The sequence below is a fragment of the Takifugu flavidus genome, chromosome 6, assembly GCF_003711565.1.
Source record: "Takifugu flavidus isolate HTHZ2018 chromosome 6, ASM371156v2, whole genome shotgun sequence".
NCBI classification, from domain to species: Eukaryota; Metazoa; Chordata; class Actinopteri; order Tetraodontiformes; family Tetraodontidae; genus Takifugu; species Takifugu flavidus.
In genome coordinates, this window is record NC_079525.1 from 7,930,967 (window position 1) to 7,952,002 (window position 21,036).

General features: G+C 47.4%; 1 protein-coding gene across 1 annotated transcript in view; it reads right to left on the reverse strand.

The window, feature by feature from the left end:
* Positions 1-271: 271 nt before the first annotated feature.
* Positions 272-21,036, reverse strand: part of slit1b (slit homolog 1b (Drosophila)) — a 27,679-nt gene continuing 6,914 nt past the window's right edge. Inside the window, exons 2-39 of the mRNA XM_057035818.1 lie at positions 20,466-20,537; positions 19,493-19,564; positions 19,337-19,408; positions 17,446-17,517; positions 17,214-17,285; positions 17,066-17,137; positions 16,746-16,909; positions 16,523-16,670; positions 16,285-16,356; positions 16,083-16,154; positions 15,884-15,955; positions 15,665-15,808; positions 15,430-15,593; positions 15,256-15,279; positions 15,035-15,179; positions 9,913-9,987; positions 9,656-9,799; positions 9,182-9,325; positions 8,846-9,012; positions 8,605-8,743; positions 8,272-8,340; positions 7,720-7,791; positions 7,525-7,596; positions 7,298-7,369; positions 7,019-7,182; positions 6,571-6,695; positions 6,288-6,382; positions 5,737-5,876; positions 5,294-5,387; positions 5,011-5,148; positions 4,572-4,803; positions 4,379-4,509; positions 3,750-3,904; positions 3,457-3,668; positions 3,221-3,345; positions 2,939-3,147; positions 2,538-2,792; positions 272-1,615 (exon numbers count right to left, since the gene is read on the reverse strand). Of these exons, the coding sequence (XP_056891798.1) occupies positions 1,551-1,615; positions 2,538-2,792; positions 2,939-3,147; positions 3,221-3,345; positions 3,457-3,668; positions 3,750-3,904; positions 4,379-4,509; positions 4,572-4,803; positions 5,011-5,148; positions 5,294-5,387; positions 5,737-5,876; positions 6,288-6,382; positions 6,571-6,695; positions 7,019-7,182; positions 7,298-7,369; positions 7,525-7,596; positions 7,720-7,791; positions 8,272-8,340; positions 8,605-8,743; positions 8,846-9,012; positions 9,182-9,325; positions 9,656-9,799; positions 9,913-9,987; positions 15,035-15,179; positions 15,256-15,279; positions 15,430-15,593; positions 15,665-15,808; positions 15,884-15,955; positions 16,083-16,154; positions 16,285-16,356; positions 16,523-16,670; positions 16,746-16,909; positions 17,066-17,137; positions 17,214-17,285; positions 17,446-17,517; positions 19,337-19,408; positions 19,493-19,564; positions 20,466-20,537 (4,531 nt within the window). The 3' untranslated portion in view covers positions 272-1,550. The remainder of the gene's footprint in view (positions 1,616-2,537; positions 2,793-2,938; positions 3,148-3,220; positions 3,346-3,456; positions 3,669-3,749; positions 3,905-4,378; positions 4,510-4,571; positions 4,804-5,010; positions 5,149-5,293; positions 5,388-5,736; positions 5,877-6,287; positions 6,383-6,570; positions 6,696-7,018; positions 7,183-7,297; positions 7,370-7,524; positions 7,597-7,719; positions 7,792-8,271; positions 8,341-8,604; positions 8,744-8,845; positions 9,013-9,181; positions 9,326-9,655; positions 9,800-9,912; positions 9,988-15,034; positions 15,180-15,255; positions 15,280-15,429; positions 15,594-15,664; positions 15,809-15,883; positions 15,956-16,082; positions 16,155-16,284; positions 16,357-16,522; positions 16,671-16,745; positions 16,910-17,065; positions 17,138-17,213; positions 17,286-17,445; positions 17,518-19,336; positions 19,409-19,492; positions 19,565-20,465; positions 20,538-21,036) is intronic.

The window sequence follows — 21,036 nt, forward strand, 5'->3', positions numbered from 1 at the left end:
TAAACGGCCTCAGTCTCAGAACTCCGCCCCTTTCTCTTCACCTCACCGGGGACGCCCCTCTTTCATCTCTTCCATCCTTTCTGACTTTACTCTCCATCTTTCCCTCCTCAATCCCCCCCACACACACACACAAACACACACATGCTGCCACCTCCTATCGGCTCAGCGATGACACAAAGAGGTCAAAGGTCAGAGCAAAGATGACAGGAAGAGCAGCAAAAGCGACAAAGGAAGAAGTGACAGAAAAATCAGGTGTATTAAAAACAAAGGGTAGAAGAAGAACTCATCTTTTTATTTCTGTATCATCAACATGATGTGAAACAGACTGCACTACAATCTACAGACGATACAGCGACAACATAAAACAAATATGAACAAAAATAAAATACATGGGTTTATCTATATATTACGATCTGTTAGGCTGCTACTATGGAAACACTCTGCAGATATAATACTTACAAAATAATTATATTAAAAGCTACATCAGTTAAAAAGAAAAACGTATGAATGCTCAGCTTACTCACAACCATATAAATAACTCACTGTCACTGTATATAAAAGCTACATTTTCTGGCCTTTGATGCTGATAGTGGCGATGCCTTCACTGGCTCTGCCACCCAATTGGAACAGAAGCTTTTGATCCGATCCAGCACGATGCATTGCAGCATAATGAAGCTCATTAGTGGGGACGGTGCCGCGTTGTTGGACATGTGGAACAGACACAGACACACACACACACACACTGAATCTATATTCTTCTGAGGACCCTTATTCACATAAGACATTCTGAACACCTTCAACAACAAACTTCACCCCGTCTCATCTGTTTTATATGAAATTATTTAACATTTGAAGAGGTTTCTGTTGCAACCACACGCTCCAGAAATGCTGCCATATCGATCCAAGAACCAGTCTTCAACATGTTAATTCATTCACAGTTGACATTGCTGAAACAAAAACAGGTTATTTTTATAGATTCAGTTCTGAATTGTACTGAGTTTAAAATAAGCCTATATTAAGTCTGTACAGTTAAAAATGTTCAGAATAAAAACATACAGTGAAAAAAAATCACAGTTTTGTGTACCTTTATACAGATTCTAAAACAGTAAAACTGTCAAGAAAGAAGTTAAACCTGATGTTAGCAGCCTGTGTAAAAATTAGCTAAAATGACAGTCAGTGGCTTAACAGTGCCACCTGCTGGTGCATCATTACAATATGAAAAACTACAGTATAGCGCTAACGTATCTTTTCTATTTACCCTATAAGAGCCTGAATGCACTAATCGCTGCGTTTCTGTTCACTTAGCAGTGAAATGTTACTGCAGATGTGGACAGGTTTCCCTCCACCACGTTTCTACACTGGTTTAAACGGACAAACATGCTAAGATACGAACTTCAGTATTTGTTAATATCGCTGTCATCGACCAAATCTGAAGTATAAAAACTAAAGTTAGGACTACGGGTCACAACAAATGTCAGGACTGAAAACACACGTCAGCACCAACGTTGTCCTCAACAGCTGCTGTAGGCCCCAAAAGAGAGGATTTCAGGTCAAAACAAAGGGTTTGAGGTTGTCAGGCATCTTCTCAATGTTGAAAAGGTGGCGGCAGGAAGAGCTGTCAATGGCAATGCAATTAATCATCAAATTAATCAAAACTGAAGACAAGCTGAAGTTTAAAAACTGAAACAATGTTTCAAACCAACTGTAATATCTCAAAGAAAAGGGGGAGGGGCTCAATTGCAATACCCGAACCCACCACCAGAGGCCAGTGATGGAACGTCGTGGACTCTAAACCTTTAACCTCTGGATGGTCCTGGCCCCAAGACCCTGCTGGTAGTCATTGTTCTGAGGTTTCCTGAATAAGAACCTTTTGTGTTGGATCATAAAGAGGCTCTGAAGTCTTGGTTAGAAAATGGAAGGAGAGGTCAGAGAAAAGGGTGAGCCTTCTGGAAGACCAGTCCTCACCAGTATAAATAACCTCTGTGTACAATGGGTGACGGGCATCTGGTGAGTTGATGGAAACATGTTGTGACCCTCAAACCACAGAACCTCTGACCTTCAGGCTGCACATAATGGGGTGGTGACCTTTTCAGGAAAACGGCTGTTTTAATTCTAGAATCACCCAAGTCAGTAAAGACATGTCATAATCATGCTGCTTCACACAATTTGCCAGGCAGTGATGCTTCTGTTAGCATCGCTGCTGTACCCAGGTTAGCACAGAACTACTCTGGTTCTGTGGAGTCCGATGACGCAGAAGACTCTGTCCTCTGTCTTCAATCCTCAAACTTCAGAAAGGTTTCCTGCACAAATTCACATCTATGGTCCTATTGTACACATAATCTCAAAAGCACAGCTGGTTTTGGGAAGACAAGTTGTCCTTCTGCAGGTGAAGAGGAGGGTGAGCAAGACGAGGATTAGTAATTAGTCTCATGTGAGACCACTGTCAGTTTATCGTACAGAATCCCTACAGTGTAGCTGAATGTGTGTGTATGTGTGTGGGTGTGTGTGGGTGGGTGTGTGCGCGCGGTACTACACACACTCTTTGCAGCCACATTCCACAGGCTTCTCCACATCCTGCGTGAACGTTGTCCCATCATCACACTCGAAGCTGAGCCGCCGGCGCCTGACTCTCAGGGGTGCACAACAGGAAGTGGTGGCAGCTGCTGAGTCGCCGCCCACCGCGCAGCGACCCCGGCACTCAAACCAGGAGAAGGGCTTTGCCGTCTGGCAGAGTGCAGTGCCGCGCCGTATCCGGTGGTAATCCCTGACCGGTTCACCTCCACACGGCAGCTCTGTGGTCAGAGATACAAGAAACTGGTCATCGCTGGTCCATCTGCAATATTGGTGACACACTTGAACTTTCTGACTGGTGAACCAGCTCTTGCTGGTCTATACGTCCCACTGGGAGATTCCAGTCTGTCCATCTGTCTGTCCTCACCTATGTCACAGTTCTGTCCGGAGTATCCCTCCTCACAGACGCAGCGTTCCACACCTGCCAACTGCTCACACTGACCCCGCACACAATGGAGACCCCCACACCAGCTGGCTGACCTGCCTCGCAGGTGGCAAAGCACTCCCTCGTAGCCCTCCTCACAGTCACAGCGGTACTGGTTCGCATCCACAGTCATGCACGCCCCTTTAACACACCTGCAAATGGACAGCAGAATGGTATCAAGGCCAGGGTGGGTCACAGGGATCGGACTTATAACAGAACACTCACTTGCTGCCTGCACATGGGCTGACACCAGTTGCCATGGTGACACCCTCTGCTCCAGAGAGGGCGGCTGTTGCCGGCTGATCACAGTGTAGTCCTGCCCAGCCTGGATGACAGTGACACTGGGGGCCCTGTGAACAACACATGGTTCCAGCTTCAGGATGAAAAAATTCCATAACTGACAGAAGAGAGACAAAGTAAAGGTCCGAACACAACCTCCTCCGTAGGTAACTGAAGTTTACCTGCGTGCCGTCAGGCCGGCAGACGCCGTGAACACAGTAGAGTTTGTGGCAGGCCTGGCATCCTGGTACCACCCCCGGCTTCATGTGGCCGCGGGTGAAGTCCTGCAGCTCGTGGTTGATGTACAGGTTCCTGATGCAGCCGTGGAAACTGGATGTGTTGATGATCTGGACAGAGAGACCCAGAGAAGCCGGCAACACCTCCTCAGGCATACCTGTGGTCACAAACAGGCTCTGCTCACACAAGTCTAGGGTGTAGTTTTAGAGTTTCCGCTCCATAATCCCTTAAACCTCACCGCCAACATAGAGTGGCACCTCCCCTGTAGCTGCCTGGCTCCGCCCCTGACTATCTAGAGTCATGGGTTCGCCTCCATCCACAGACAGGTTCAGCTTCTGGTTGAAGGTCAGCAGCTCCACGGTGTGAAACTGGCCGTCGTTCACTGTCTCCATGCTGCAAGTGACAATAAGAATACTAATGGAGCCCCCAGTGGTCGGACCAAGAACTGCAGGTTGTGCTGTTCCTTTGATAAAAGGAATCAAAGTTCCTGCCTCTACATTATTAGGTTGACCTACAGTCATCTGACCATGCTCCTCAATGCTTCCTAGTCCTCATCTGATAATCAGCGGGTCACCACCTCTGGTTCAAGTGACCCACGATTACTGTAGCCAGCAACATACAGCTGAGAGCATCTCACCTGCTGCAGGGTCACAGCCTGACCTTCACAGGTGCCTTAGAGGCATCTCAGAGGTTATCACTTTCACAGGTGTCTCACAGCTTATCCGCTTCACGGGTGTTTCACAACTTTTCACTTTCACAGGTGTCTCACAAGTTTTTAAAATTTACATGTGAATAAATGTCTGTTTAGATGTGAGTGATTATTTGATTGAAGTCATCAATCATGTATGTGTGTGTTTGTATACGCACCTGTAGATAGTGGTGGCGGGCTGGTTGCCTGGGTCGTAGGTCACCCTGACGTGACCCTGATGTAGCTCCACAGCGATTGGTTCATTGTCTCCGTTGTAGAGCAAGACACCGTTGTCCTCTGCTGTTGACACCTGAAACACACACCCATCAGTGCATGTGTGTGACACCTGTTTCTCCATGCTGTCCTCCTCACCTGTAGGGTGATGTTGGCATGTGGCCAGTTCTTTACATCTTGGAGCTGGACGTACGAGTCCCTGTAAATGAAGTTGACGCTGACGAGCTTCTCACAGCGTTGACCCTCGAAGCCTGGCTGACACTGACATGCCGCCATCCCCGTCTTATCCTCACAGAGAGCGCCGTTCTGGCACTGAGCCAGCTGACAGGGGGAAGCAGCAGGAGGAGTAGCCACCTCACAAAACTCACCACTGTAGGACAGACATGTTGGATGGACTAAAGTACACAAGTTTGCCATCATGGTCGCAAAGTCCTCAACCTGTGATCTACAGCTGTCTTTGATCTCTGTACTGAACCAAGTGTGGACGTACACACACAACCCTTTCCTGTAAAGGCCCCCTAGTGGCCATTTCGGATATGTAAACTTGTGTCCCCAGTGTTCCCAGTATCCCTGGTACCTGAATCCTTGTGGACAGGCGCAGCTGTAACCGTCCAGATGGTCAACGCACTGAGCTCCGTTCTGACAGTGATGGTCCACACATTCATTATAATCAATGCTGCACTCTGGCCCCACCCACCCTGGAATACACACACACCTGGGACACACACACACATACACGCACGCACACACACACACACACACACACACACACACACACAAACACAGTTATGCAAAGGTACACCACTGAATTCTCGGTAACCTGTCCATGTGTGCACACACATGTGTGTATGTGTGCTCACCTGGGGCCAACAGGAGTGCTAATGCAGGTGGACTGATGATGACAGGGGTTCCTACCTGGAGAACACACACTGTCCACCTCCTCACAAAACCGTCCTGACCACAAGAGGAGAAAAAAATGGTGATAAAACAGACCTAAAGGTGACCGACACTGCTATTCCTACCCACTGCAGAGGAACAAAGCCAGCATATCTGGATCAAAGAGTTTCCATCATGAGCTGGTGACATCAGCAGAGTCTCAACATCAACACAGGTCAGCAGTCAATCACTCATATTTACAGTTTAACAGAAAATTAAAAGTCATGTGACCAGAAATCTGAGCACCTCATTTCAGATAAAACCACCCAAAACAGTGGGACTCAGTGTTTCCTACCACCAGAGGGCAATCAAGGTGCAGCAGCTACACTGAGAGCTAGCAGGATGAAGCCGTTGGTTTGCGTTGTACCTTTGTAGTTTGGAGAACACAAACAGGTGTAGTTGCCAACACCGTCGACACAGGTGGCGCCATTCTCACAGCCATGATCCTGACAGTCGTCCACATTCACCTCGCAGAAGGTGCCATGGAAACCAAACGCACATGCGCAGCTGGAGAACAACACAAAGAGACAAAAGAGTGATCAGCAGCAGCTACTTATCCGCTATGCTAACCTTTGTACAACCAGAAAACAGCCGTAGCTTCTGAGCACTCCCTATGGTCCAGATATCTTTTTGTTGCCACAGTGAGAGCTGGAATATGCTCATTTATCTGAGCACTCTTTTATTTTTTTTTATTCTGAAAACACAGACAGATGTCACACTATTGAACACCCAAAACCCTACAGAAAAACAAACAAGCTTTTTTTTTTGACTAAAAGATGGAGGTTATCAGAAAAAACGATTCGCATATAGTCAGCTAACTGTCACAGCTCCAACATTCTGACCATTAGCTGATATGCTGCTGCCACATATGGTCCTGGAACCACAGTTTGACAACAGCCGGTGTGTGAGTGTGTCTACCTGAAGCCTCTAGTCTGTTCATCACTCAGACACACACCTCCGTTGGTGCAGGGATTACTGACACAGGCGTCAACTGGAGTCTCACAGTGTTTACCCTGAAAACACACCAGCGGAAACATTAAACAAATGCCCAGATTATTAAATCAGGACGACGGTAATTTGATGGGATTACTCAGATGAATGTGAGATAAAAATAATCATAGAGCTGGCAAACACATTAAAAACCAATCAGTGGTTTAAAATACACAAACACACACAAACACACTCACACACAGTTACACACCGTGAAACCAGGTTTGCAGGTACAGGTGAACAGCTGTGTGTGGTCGTCCCTGCAGACGCCCTGATTCTGACAGGGAGAGGACACACACGGACTGCATTTGGCCCGAACAGACGGCTCTACGGGACCTGAAAGCACACATGCACACACACGCACATACACACACACACACACACACACACACACACACACACACACACAGGTAATTTTGTTTAATGTTCAGGCGAGTCATTTTTGTAATCACAGACATTTGTCTGTATGTTGTAGTTGAAATATTAACAATAAAAGAACAGCGTTCGCATATTTACAAAGGTTTGTGTATTAAATGTCACTTTTGGACTGTCTTAATAAGATGTCCACATGTTGATCTGGTCCTGAGTGAAAATTGATAACCAGACTACAGTCAATAGTTGTTTACTCTTTAGATGAAGCTCTGTGAATCATTTGTCACCGTTACACTGGAAGCTGTCAGTCGGAGTGGTCAGCAGCAGTTTGCCCTCTGTGCCACTTGGACCGGCACACCGGGCAATACCGGGCTCCTTGTAGCCACTCTTCACCCAGTCAGACAGCCAGAGGAGACGACAGTCACAGTACAGAGGGTTGGCTCCAATAGCCCTGGCGACCACAGACACACAGACAGAGACCTCATTCTGTCAGTGAGTGTATTCATCCACTATGTGTGTGTGCGTGTTTGTGTCTGTGTGTGCGCGTGCATGTATATTTGACTCACAGGTGAGACAATGAGGCCACATCATTGAAGATGCCCTGTTGTAGCTCTGAGATGTCGTTGCCATGAAGAGAACTGAAACACAGAAAAAGAGCTGAAGCTCGAGAACATTCAACTGGAAACAAACACAAGTGACACACAAGTGACTGTGTGTGTGTGTGTGTGTGTGTGTGTGTGTGTGTGTGTGTGTGTGTGTGTGTGTGTGTGTGTGTGTGTGTGTGTAAGCTCACAGTAGTCTGAGAGAGCGCAGGCCGCTCAGCGCCCGGGGAGGTATGCAACGGAGCGCATTGTAGCTGAGAATCCTGCAGATGGAGCAGAGTCAAACATCAGTTACAGACCTTCAGCTCACTGTAGGTCATCTTCCATTGTGTACGTGTTTGCGAGTGCGTGTGTGTGTGTGTGGTGTGTGTGTGTGTTTGTCTCACAGGGTGGTGAGTTGGCTCATGTTGGAGAAAGAGTCATCAGACAGGAAGCTGATCTTATTGTTGCTCAGATCACTGCAGGGAACAGAGAGGTCAAAGGTCAGAACTACTTCTGACAACAGGCAAACATACCGTACAGCTTCCCCTGGTGGACACTGTCGCAGTTACACAGAAATACTGATGTTCTGGCCAGTTTGATTTTGTTCTCTGACATCAACAGATTTATGATATGTCTCAGAGACTTTGAGTTTTAATTAGGTTGGACAGTTTTTATGAATTGAAACTGATCCCTGAAAGAAATCCAAAAGATGTTTAAAAAAGAAACTTTCAAAATGATGTGTTTTAACTTTTTTAACCTTCGTTTTAATGATAATAAAGAACATTTTCATTTGATCAAAGTGAATTTATCATCTTATCTTGTTGCTCAACCATCCATCAGGATGAATAAAACTCATTGTTTCACTTCTGTAACATTGAGTTCATATTTTTACCCAAACTGAAGCGATCATGATTCTTTTGTGATCTAACAGAGGGCACAAAACAGAGGTTTCTTACACCAGCTGCAGGAATCTAAAGGTTGCCAACTCTTTTGGAACACTGGTGAACTGGTTACCATCCAGATACCTGAAGTGAGGAGACAGGAGGGCGTGCATGAAGAATAATTATATTAAGTATATTAATAAGAAATGTATGGATAATGTTACAGATGATAATAAATATGCTGAAAAATCAATGAATGCTGTTTTTCTCAAAATACTAAAATAATAATAATTTTACGACCAGAATATTTAGAAGATGTGACTTTAAATATCTTTGACATGGAGATGAACAAGCACGTGTCATGTGACGCACTAACAGGAAGTGGCTCATAGGTGACCCCAGACTCACAGCTCGGTGACGTTCCGGGGCAGACCTCTGGGCAGAGCCTGCAGGTGTTTGTTGCTGCAGCGTACCACTGAATCCATACACGTGCACTGACTGGGACACTGTGGACCCAGACCGCAGCTCCCATCATCCTGAGTGGCGTCTGGAGGTGAAGCAGAGGTCAATTCTACTGAAGCACGCCATCGCATTTATGTGTTAATGTAGGATCACAGTAAGTGAGGGGTTGTGTGATGTGTCTGTTTACCGTCCTCGCAGCGAAAGTCAGGCACTGCCACATCCTGCAGGGGGATCTCCCGTAAAAATGCGGGACTCTGGCAACGTGGATTTCCTGTGACAATATGACGGCTCCTAAGCCACACCCCAAACCAAGAAAGACGGCAGTCACAGTTGAAGGGATTGGCCAGAAGATTCCTGATGAAGGGTATCAAATCAGAATTACAACTGTGGTACAATATTCAATGAAACTCTGTGTGTGTGTGTGTGGGGGGGGGGGGGGTGCGTGTGGGTGTGTGTGTGGGTGTGGGTGTGCGTGTGGGTGTGCGTGTGGGTGTGCGTGTGGGTGGGTGTGTGTGAGACCTACAGGGTGGACAGGTTGGGCAGCGCGTCAAAGGATCCAGGCAGGATGGTGTTGAGCTGGTTGTCATACAGTGACAGCAGCCGAACGTTGTTCAAACCTGTGAAGCTTCCATTGTGGAGACAACTGATCTTGTTGTTCCTCAGCATCCTACACACACGCGCAAGCACACATTCAGGTGACAAGCTCCACCAAAGCTACCACTGCAGACCTGCTGCGTTACTCGTCATTATCCCACATGTCCAGTAGGGGGTGACAGCGTCACTGTGTGTTTGTGATCAACAAAAAAGTGCTGGTAAGTTAATTTACAGCAGTGACTGAGTGTAACTTTTCACTTTATCAGATTTTTAAAATCTATTTATTTGCTATACTTGAAAACTGAGTCCAGATGCAGTTTTGTATTTTTCCTCCACATGTATGAAGGTTATTTTATAGAATGAATGGGTTTTAGACCTGGTAGTGGGGGTAAAGGGGACTCACAGCATGCGGAGTCCCTCCATGCCTTTGAACATGCTCCCTCTTACAGACTCCAGGTGATTGGCTGTCAGGTGAATCTCCACTACCGAGGTAGCCCCATCAAATGCGCCATCCTCAATCTCCGAGATTTTGTTGTTGCTCAAGTTACTGGAAGGACAAAAGCAACATTGTTTCCTTGTGAGATATTCATGCTGCTTAAGGAGGTCAAACCTAGTCCCGGTCTTTGGAGAAACCGTGTGGAGCACCTCTGGGTGACCTACATTTTCTTGAGCTGCAACAGGCCTTTGAACGCACCGGTGGCCTCCAGCACCGAGAGGTCATTGTTGTTGAGGCGCCTACAAGGAGGAAGGAAGAAGAAAAACACAGTTAGTAGACGATCCTACATCCACGCAGCACGGGACTACACAGGTGTCACACCGATGTTGCTGAGAACAATATGATATTTGTGTGCACAAACATATGCTTTGTGCACAGGTGTATGGAGTGTTTGCATGTCACTTGGGTGTTTATACATGCAGCTGTATCTCTGGGTGGATGTGTTGCATGATCTCTGCCTAGTCTCTCCTCTACCTGTCCTCCCCTCTTCTCCTCCCTCTCTACCCAGCCGACCATCAGCAGGAGGGTCCCTCTACACGAGCCTGGTCCTGCTCAAGGTTTCTTCCTGTTAAAGGGGAGTTTTTCCTTGCCGCTGTTGCTTATTGAAGGGGGTCAGGCTTTTGGATTATGTAAAGCGCCCACAGACAATTTTGACGCTATATAAATGAAGATTGATTGATTGATTGATTGATTGATTGATTGATTGATTGATTGATTGATTGATCGACCAATTGATTGATTGATTGATTGATTGATTGATTGATTGATTGATTGATTGATTGATTGATAGATACAGCACATTTACATTCGCCTGAATACCACTCCTCCACCTATGAAAAGCATAATGTATTACATGTCAGGGCCCTGGGTGTTGTTTGGTGTTTGTTTTTCCTGTTCCTGCTTTGTTCTTTTTCCAGGGGGCGTGGTGGAGCCACTTTCCTACAGCTGTCGCTGGTAACAGTCACACCTGCTGCCTATTGCTAATCAACTGGCTATTTAGGCCCTAGGCTCCTGTTAACCAGTGTCTAATCGTGTTGTCAGTGTTGTGGTAAATGTGGACTCAGTTATTTGCCCTCTTGTTCAAGATTTAGGAGTTATAATCATTTTTGTTCTCTGCTCAAGGTTACCATGCCTCCCTCCTTTGGAAAAGGAAAAAGCAGGATCTTTTCCCCATGCCGAGCGTGTTTTTCCCCACTGCGTTCCAGGCTTCTTTTGGTTTCAATAAACCCTTTTGTGAGACCTAGTTGGCTGGTTCCTGTCACATTCGGGTCCTGATCAAACTAAACCTTAACAAAATGATCAGACCAGTATGGACCCGGTGGACGGTGACTCAGTTCGCAAGATCTTGGAGGCTTAGGGCAGGCATCTCGAACACAACGACAAGATCTCTGACATTTGGACATCTATCCAGGATCTCACTACCAGCATGGCTGACCTCCTCACCCAAGGTAATCTGGGCCAGTCTCCAGCCCCTTCGACCTGAACAGCTCCAGGAGTTGTCACTCACCTGGCCTCCATTCCTTCCTCTGCCGCTGCACGCGTGAGCCTCATGTCCCCATTCCCGAGTGTTATTCTGGTGAGGCGGGCATGTGCACTAGTTTTTTGTTACAGTGCTCCTTAGTTTTTGACCTTCAACCTCTAACATACCCAAGTGCTAAAAATAAGATTGCATTTATTTGTTATCCGGAAGGGCAGCACAATGGGCTACTACCATCATTGAAAATCAAAGCCCAATATTCATTCACGACCCCTTCCTTCCCCACGGAGCTCAGGCGTGTGTTCAACTACAGAACAGTGAGGCAGCATCGAAGCTACTGTCTCTGCACCAGGGGGCTAGCACCGTGGCTAATTGTTCCATCCACTTCCAGATGCTCGCAGCCAACAGTGGTTGGAATGACACCGGGGCTGGTGGAGAAACTAAAAGACAGCTCGAGAGGAGATGCCAGATTTGGTGTTGGTGAGCAGAGCTTCTCCCTGTTTCTCTCCGGCCGTTTGATGCTGCCAGTTACGCTTCTTTGTTCTCATGACACCATCTCTTTGTCTTTCCTTGTCGATTCCGGTGCAGATGACAGTTTCTTCGACCAGGATCTAGTCACGTAGGCCAGCATCCCCACTGAGGTTCTGTCCAAGCCCAAGACCATCCTCAGTTTAAACAGAGAAATCCTGGCTCATCAAACCACACCCTTAACCCTCATCCTCTCAGGTAACCACAGGGAACAGATTCAGGTTTTTCTTATTCCTGCGTCCTCCTTTCCTGGTGTCCTTGGTGCGCCCTGGTTAGCCCACCAAAACCCACAGTTTGACTGGTCGGCCAGTAGGCTTACTAGTTTGAGTGTCTCCTGCCACACTAACGGTCTTCGCTCTGCACTCTCCTACTCTTCAGGAACCCAAGATCCATCCAGAGGTTCCTGACCTCTCCATGGTACCTGCAGAATATCACAACTTGGGAGCAGTCTTTAGTAAGCAGCATGCTCTCTCTCTCTCTGCCACCTCATCGCCCTCATGACTGCCGCATCGACCTCCTCCCAGGGGCTTCTCTGCCTTTGAGTTGGCTATACAACCTCTCCCAGCCAGAGCTGGAAGCTATGGAAATGTACATCAGGAAGTCCTTGGTAACCAGTCTGATTCACCCTTCCTCTTCCCCTGTGGGAGTGAGGTTCTTTTTTGTTCAGAAGAAAGATGGCTCCCCTTTGACCCTGTATAGATTATCAAGCTCTGAATGACATTACTTCCAAGAACAAGTACCCGTTGCCCCTCCTTGATGCGTTTGTTCCTCTCCACAAGGCTCGGCTATTTTCTAAGGTGGACCTTTGCGATGCTTACCATCTAATTTGGATACATCATGAATGTGATGAATGGAAGACGGCGTTTAACATCCTTGGGCCACTTTAAGTACCTGGTCCTGCCTTTTGGTCATACCAATGCCCCAGCCGTGTTCCAGTCTCTGGTTAACGATGTCCTTTGCAACATGCTAAATAAGTTCATCTTCGTTTACCTTGATGACAGCCTCATTTTTTCTGAAATGAAGGAGGAACATGTACAGCATGTCTGCCTACTTCTCCAGCACCTCTTAGAGAGCAAAGTTTTCATTAAGGCAGAGAAATGTGACTTTCACACCACTTCCATTGCCTTCCTGGGATTCATTGTTGGACAGGGACAACTCTCACCTGATCCTGCCAAAGTGAGTGCAGTGGCAGATTGGCCCACCCCAGATTCCCGCAAACAGCTCCAACGATTCTTGGGGTTTGCAAATTTCTATCGGCACTTCATCCGCAATTATAGTAAAGTTATGGCTCCTCTCACCAAGATAATGTAATCACTAATGGTTTTCAGTGGTCCCATGAGGCTGAGGCAACTTTCAGTCACTTGAAAGCCCTGTCATCCTCTGTCTCACCCAGACCCCAGCCGGCAGTTTGTGGTCAAGGTGGATGCTTCCGACATTGGAGTCAGCGCTGGAACAGGACCCAGCTGATCCGAAGCTCCATCCTTGTGCCTTTTACAGTTGATGACTGATACCGGCTGAGGTAAATTATGATGTTGGGAATAGAGAGCTGCTCGCAGTGGTGCTTGCCTTGCAGGAGTGGAGACACTGGCTGGAGGGTTCTGCCCAACTGTTCGTAGTGTGGAACGACCATAAGAACCTGTTGTACCTTCAAAACACAAAGAGGTTGAACTCCCGGCAAGCACAATAGGAGCTTTTCCTTGGCTCTTTTAAATTCTCCCTCACTTACCTCACAGGTTCCTGTAATATCAAGCCAGATGCCTTGTCTCGCTCTCCCTAGATCCCTCCAGTTCAGAAGCCAGGCCCCATCTTGTCCCCATCCTGCATTGTTGGAGCTGCTACCTAGCAGGTGGAAGAGAGGGTCCTAGAGGTCCAGCAATTGACTCTGGACCCTGGGGGTGGCCCACCTAACCGACTCTTTCTTCGGAGTTCTGCCCTTTCGGACATCCTGCAATGGGGTCATTCTTCCAGACTCAACTGTCACCCTGGGCTCTCATGGACTATGCACTTCCATAGGCAATGGTTCTGGTGGTCTTCCATGGGTTGAGATGCCAAGGCTTTCATAGTGGCCTGTCCAGTTTGTGCCCGTGGAAAGTCCTCCAACCAACTTCCTGCTGGCCTTCTCAATCCCCTAGACACCCTTTGGCGCCCCTGGTCACACATCGCAGTGGACTTTTCACCTGTCTTCAACAATCGGACGGGAATAACGCCATCATCACTGTGGTTGGTCGTTTTTCCAAGGCTGCCCACTTTTTTCCTCTTACAAAACTACCTTCCACAGCAGTGTTTTTCATCTCAACGGTTTCCTTAAGGATATTGTATCAGACCGAGGACCGCAATTCAATTTCCAAGTCTGGAGAGCTTTCTGTGCTGCGCTGGGAGTCCCTCATCTTGGTATCATCCATATTCCAACGGCTAATCAGAGTTTGGAGAATCCCCTGAGGTGTGTGGTGGCCCAAAACCCTGCTTCCTGGAGTTTGTTCCTACCCTGGGTGGAGTATGCCCATCTTGTTGGTCTCTGCTGCCTCTGGAGTGTCACCCTTCATGGCTTCCCTGGGGTACCAACCCCATTGTTGAATTCCAGGATGAGGAAGTAGTGGTGCCCTCTGTCTTGGACAATCTGCTTCGTTGCAGAAGTGTGTGGAGGCAGGTCCGTTCTGCCCTTCTGCGTTCCTCCCAACAGTCTTAGAGACAAGCCAACCGCCGCTGTGTTCCAGCCCCTGCCTATCAACCAGGACAGAAGGTCTAGATCTTTACAAGGGATCTTCCCCTACACGTTGACGGAAACTGGCTCCTCATTTCATTGGACCCTTTGAGATCGACCACATCGTTAACCCCTCTGCTGTGCATCTGAAATTGCCCTATCAATCAGAGTTCATCCCACTTTCCATGTTTCTCGGCCAAGCCGGTCTGAGTCTGATCTGATCCCTCCGTTTGAGCCCCCGCCTCCCCCATGTTATTGATGGTGGCCCAGGCTACACAATTTGGTGTATTCTGGACATCTGCCAATGTGGACACAGTCTTCAATTCCTGATGGACTGGGAGGGGTATGGTCCGGAGGGGCAGACATGGATTCCCTGGCAGAATATCTTGGATGACAGTCTCCTGTGTAGTTTTTACAAGGATCATCCTGACAAGCCCGGCAGGGCGCCGGAGGTGTCGATTGATAGGGAGGTAACCATTGTACACTGTGTGTTGTGTTCAGCTGTTTGAGCGTGTGTTGTGTTCATTTATTCAGGTGAGTGTTGTGTTCAGGTGCATTGTGTTGTGTTCAGGTGTCTCACAGCTCTTCGGTGAAGGACGGCAGGTGTTCAGGGAACTTGGTCAGGCGGAGATTAGAACAGTCAACCACATTTGCTTCACAGCGACATTTGGCTGGACAAACAGGTTTGCTGTTACACTCGTAGCTCAGATGCCTGTCTTCAGCACCTGCACAAACAGAAATGTTAGCTTATCATGATGGCACAATCCTGGCTGAGAACTGGACACAGACAGAAGGAATCACCTGGAATCAGGTACTGCTCCTTGGCTGCCATGAAAAGAGAAAATAGGTGGAAATGGTTAATGACTTATTTGGATGCTGGTAGGTGAACTAAAAGTGGTTCACCTGCAACACTCAATCAGAAACTCAAGTGAGAACTGTTGTCAGTAACCTGTAACCTGTGTAACATAGACTGACCAGAACAGCGGAACTTGTTGCTTTTAATCTGTGCGATGCGTTTGTTGGCGAGGCGGCGGGGGCTGGTGCAGCGGGCGCCACTGGTCTCTATTGGGTTAGCACGCAGGAAGTCCGCCAGCCACTTGACATGACAGTCACAGATGAAGGGGTTCTGTGCCAGGTGCCTGGCGGAAAAGGATGGGGATTAGGTGAAGCCGAACACTGCAGTTACAACCGCATGTGGCTGTATTCTTACAACGTTTGGATGCTGTGCAGCGAGCTGAAGGTGCCTTTGGCCAGACTCTGGATCTTGTTGTCATACAGCGACAGCAGCACCAGGTTCTCCAGGTCTTTGAAGAGTGATGCTCTGATGCAGTGGATCTTATTGGCATTCAGCAACCTGGAGGACAACAACAGCGTGACGAGGTGTGCAGGGGCACATCAGAGAGACAACAAAGACGTCCTGCAGACTCACAGAAGCTCCAGAGAGGTCAGGCCATCAAACACGCTGGCAGGCAGCTCCGTGATCTTATTACCATACAGAACCCTGCAGCAGAACAGCTGGAATTATGTTCAGTCCTCGTCTTTCAGGCGCCATGTGGCAACAGAGGCACCGACTGTGAGTGCAACATCTGACACTGGTAATAACATGTGACATTGGTAATAATACTCACAGTGAGTTGAGAGCTCTCAGGCCAAGGAAGGCATCCGGAGCAATCTCAGATATCTGGTTGTTACTCAGATCTCTGGAAATCACACACACACACACACAGTGGTGTTTTACGAGCTTTCTCTGCTGAATTGTGGAAGGTTTGTGTTTGTGATAATGGTTTTCCAGAGAAGACACTCAAGAGATGGGACTATAAATGGACTCACATGCGCCGCAGCTTCTTGTAGGAGGAGAAGGCACCAGGAGGAACTGACTTGATACCATTCTGCTCTAAGCGACTGAAACGGAAAGAGAAAGGCATTTAAATTAGTCCTCCTTCAGGACAAGTTCTGACTGTAGTTCAACACAGACAAAGCCTCATTTAAATGGAAAACGAAGTACAAAAGTTGTTGAAGCTCCTGAGATTCTAGATTTGAAATCTGCAGCTTTAATCTGTCAGCTCACATCTCAGTCATGGCCTCGGGCAGGTGGGCAGGGATTGCAGTTAAGCCCCGCCCACGACAGTCCACAATGTTGTTGCTGCAGGAACACATAGGAGGACAGGAGCCAGATGCCAGGCTGCACGGCTGGACGAAGGCGCTGCCGCCATGACCTGGGAGCATAACAAATTGGTCACATCCAATGAGAGCACAGCTGCTCAGACGTACACCTGAGGGTGGAGCTTCACCTGAGCAAGCCAAGTCGCTCTTACGCAGCTCAGCGAGGTTGAGGCCTCTCAATGACGGAGGGAAGCTACACTGAGCGTACAGGCCTAAAGACGACCTCTGCCGTAACCACGGTGACAACCAGGCCAAGTGGCAGTCGCAGCGCAAAGAGTTTGAATGGAGACGGCTGGGAATATGTTTGCACAGCATTATCATTAGCAGCTTTATGAATTAATCAAATCACAACAACCAGGAAGCTGTTTGGCTAGAAGGCTTATGTATAAAATAGACAGTTTGGTAAAATCAGAAGTGTATTCTGGGTAAAGCAGTGAAGCCGACTCACAAGGTTCGGAGTTTGGGCATGTGGTTGAAACTGGAGACGGGAATGCTGCTGATGTTGTTGTTGTTCAGCGTGCTGAGAGACATAAACTGAACAATGAGAGAGGAGAAACAAGCATGATGAGGAGGAGGTGGGATGCTCTTACACTTACAGAACCTCCAGCATCCGCAAAGCTCTGAATGCTCCTTCCTCGATGCAGCTGATGTGGTTTTTATCCAGCTGACTGAACAAAAACACAGTTTAAATAAGCTTTTTCCTATGGAGTTAACCGTCCTTCCACTTTTATAAACACAGACAGCTTTGATGAAACAGGACAGCTTAACACTTCTCATGATGTTGAAACATCTAACACCAGGAAGTAGATCTAAAAAAAAAATACGCACAGATTTTTCAGCTCAGTGGCACCTCTGAAGGTCCGTCGTGGAATTGCCTGGATTACATTTTCACTCAGATCCCTAAAAACAAGAAGAGAACATTAAGGAAAGTTTGACTGTGAACATATGATAAATCGGAATGTCCTGTCCAAACATCACTTTCTCCTTATCTTTGTCTTCCTTTTCTTCTCAGAAGAGCCCTGACTAGACCTGGACAAAAACCACAAGTGTGTGTGTGTGCGTCCACAGGAATATTAACATGTAAACTAGACAAGCTGGACTGGTGCAGAACTGGAGCTGGACTGAACATGTTCTGAGCACTAGGTGACACTTGGATCCAAATCCATCAGATGTTGCTTTGATCTTAATGCCTTAGGCATCTCCTAATTTGATCAATCATGTCACCGTGCAGCACATCTGACCAATCAGGTCATCTGGAATAGCCCGGGTCTGACCCACGAATGGATGGAGGGGGTGGGAAAGTTTACCTTTCTCACCCTCTGCTGGGAACGAGGGAAGATGGAAGGAAGGAGAGAGGGGGCCAAGACAAAGAGAGTGGGTGCAGAAAATGAAGAGATGGAACAAATATTATGAGACCTCACACACACGCACACACACACACTCGTCCAGCTGTGACCAGCCTGTGTTTCCCTGCAGCAAACATCAAATCTACAGTGGTGTCACGGCAACAGGACAACCTGATGAAAAAGCAGCTTTATTATCAGTGTGTGTGTGTGTGTGTGTGTGTGTGTGTGTGTGTGTGTGTGTGTGTGTGTGTGTGTGTGTGTATAGTTTCTCATGCTTTGTTACGGTGAACTGACACTAACCCTTCTGCTCTTGAAGGTCAGATGACTTTCAGACTGTTCCTGGTGTGTGATAGTTGTTTACTCTGGTTTATCCATCTATTTTACTCCCTGCTTCACCCTCATCCCTCTGTTTGGCCACCATCATCGTCCTCTGGCATCTCAGATGCTCTGTGACCTCAGAGTCCAGCTTGAGCCTTTCCTTTCTGTTGAGGCTGTCATCTCCATGGTGATGGTGCTGGTTTACCATCATAACATCCCTCCGACAGGCTCCTTCAGCACAACAATGAATTGTTGGACAGGCTGTTGGCCATCACACGTCCCTCATTTTCTTTTTATCCAGCTAGCTTCAACTTCAGCTGGTCAACGTCCATCAGACTAGCAGCTCGCTAACGTCCCCTTCAAAAGGTTACCAGTAACCCCCCTGCCCCCCACACACTCCCAAAAATGTCACATTTACGATCATTTGTGTTTAGTTTTAAAGCGTGTTGAGACACATTTTCTGACTCCACCAGTAGGGGGGGTCAAATGTTGACCCTGATGCTAATGTAGGTACTATGGGGCGCACACACACACACGCACCAGCTTTCCTTTGTGCTGATGGGAGAGTACTGGTGACAAACACCAGTGCCAGGCTGTTACCTCAAACAGAAGGTGTGTGTGTGTGTGTGTGTGTGTGTGTGCGTGTGTGTGCGTGTGTGCGTGTGTGCGTGCGTGCGTGCGTGCGTGCGTGCGTGCGTGCGTGCGTGCGTGCGTGCGTGTGGACTAAGCATTCCAGGGTAAATGAAGGGTTATACTAGGACACAGAGGGTAAATGACTGGTTATACTGGGACAGACTGTAGTAATAAGGTACTTTAAACTGAAGGTTAAACACACAAAAGCAACCAAAGGAAGAGAAAGAAATGATATTTGAAGGACGAGTGTAGGGGCGGTGCTGGTGCTGCTGACAATGAACTAGCAGCATCCCAGTCACAGAATTCTGAACCCAGTTCCACTTCACTGTTGTTTTTTTAAACATTGTGGTTTTAATCCATCAAGTCAAAATCTAATTTTTTTCATCTGCGGGGATGGAAAAAGTTGAAAAGTTGAGACTCACAGTCGCGTCAAGGCTTCGTTCTTCTGGAACAGCAGCTCTGGAATCTGTCTGAGGCGGTTCTTGTTGAGACGCCTGAATGGACAAACGGACACTGAGAAGCTTTAGCTGAGAAGACTCAAACTGGGAAGTGTGCTGATGCTGGTCTGAGGGTCTCACAGTCTCTCCAGCTCCTTCAGCTCATCGAATGCTCCTCTCTCCACGGTGCTGATTTGGTTCTCCATCAAGTGACTGAGAAAACAGGAACAGGAGCAGAGAGATCAGCTGGTGATAAGTTTAGGCTGCCGGAATCTATGGTTTGAATCTGGTGGGGCAACCTGTTATGCTATTTCCTGTTAGGTGGAACCCTGGGGTCACAGATAAACCTTCCCAGTGGTAAATTTGATTGACACCAACACCCAACCAGCGGCTCAGGTGTCACCACTGAGTGACAGATCACTCTGCTGCCTCCAGCTCTTCATGCTAACACAGGCCAGATTCCCACATTCCAAACGGAAAACCAGCATCGACACCTGGGAATGAACCTGTGAGGATAGCTACGGTGAAAGGGTGTGTCTGTTAAGGAGTTGTTGAGATACACCACCTGCGCAGTTTCCACAGATGATTGGACAATTGTCTCCTCTCTCTGTCTGATGAGTTGGCCAATAAAGTTTCAGCAGTGTTGTAAAGTAGGAGTCCACAACCCAATCCCAGAAGGCCACAATCCAGCCGGGGGTTTCTGTCCTACCCAGTATTGACAAAAAAAAACAACCTGAAAGCAGGTGTCCACCTGGTAGGACAGAAAATGCAGCTGGGTTGTCGTCTTCTTGTTAAGACTTTACTCATCAGATTCTCCAGATGTTTGCCTGGTTTTATTCACTGTTCCAGGGGTTTTGTCTTTTTATACTGTCACACTGAGGCCCACTGGTTAAACAGGAGAGCATCCCTGGTAGAATTACAAACAGGAACAGAATCGGGGAACTTTTGCTACAGCTATAATTCAACAGAGGACACAGGACTTGACAAAAGACAACAGAGGACACGAGATTTGACTAAAGACTAAATAGAGGACACAAGACTTGAATGAAGACAACAGAAGACACAAGACTCGACAGAGGACACTGGACCGGACAGATTCATAGAGGTGACTTACAGGACTCTGAGGTGTTTGAGACCACTGAAGTCCATCTTGCTGATGACTGTCAGGTTGTTTCCATTCAGATCACTGGAACCCAGCAAGAACAGTGGACAAAGGACAGGACATAAAACATTAGTATCATCAGAGAAGATAATGACAATTATCATGTGTCCTGTATGGAAGTGCAGGGAAAAATTCAAACACACCAACACAAAAATATGCCAGATGTGATCAAATTGACATTGGTCATCAACATTTTCAGGGGTCATCCTCGTGAAAAGTTGCGATGTCCTTCAACATACAACAACATATCATCTGCAAAAAGGCACAACTGGGACAGCTAGTTCATCACTGGTCTGTTTTGGTGGAAATGTAAGGAAATGATTCTGAGGATGTAAGGACACAATTCTGAGGTGATTCACCTGATCCCTGCACAGGCAACAGAAACTGAAAATAAGATCCTGCTGGGTTGATTCTCTTGCAGAGGTCTCAGAACCTTTTGAACCTACACCGAAGTTACGAAGACTCTCCAGCCTGTCACCTGACATCGCTGATCAAGACAGGAGAGGTTTGACTTATGACCCCA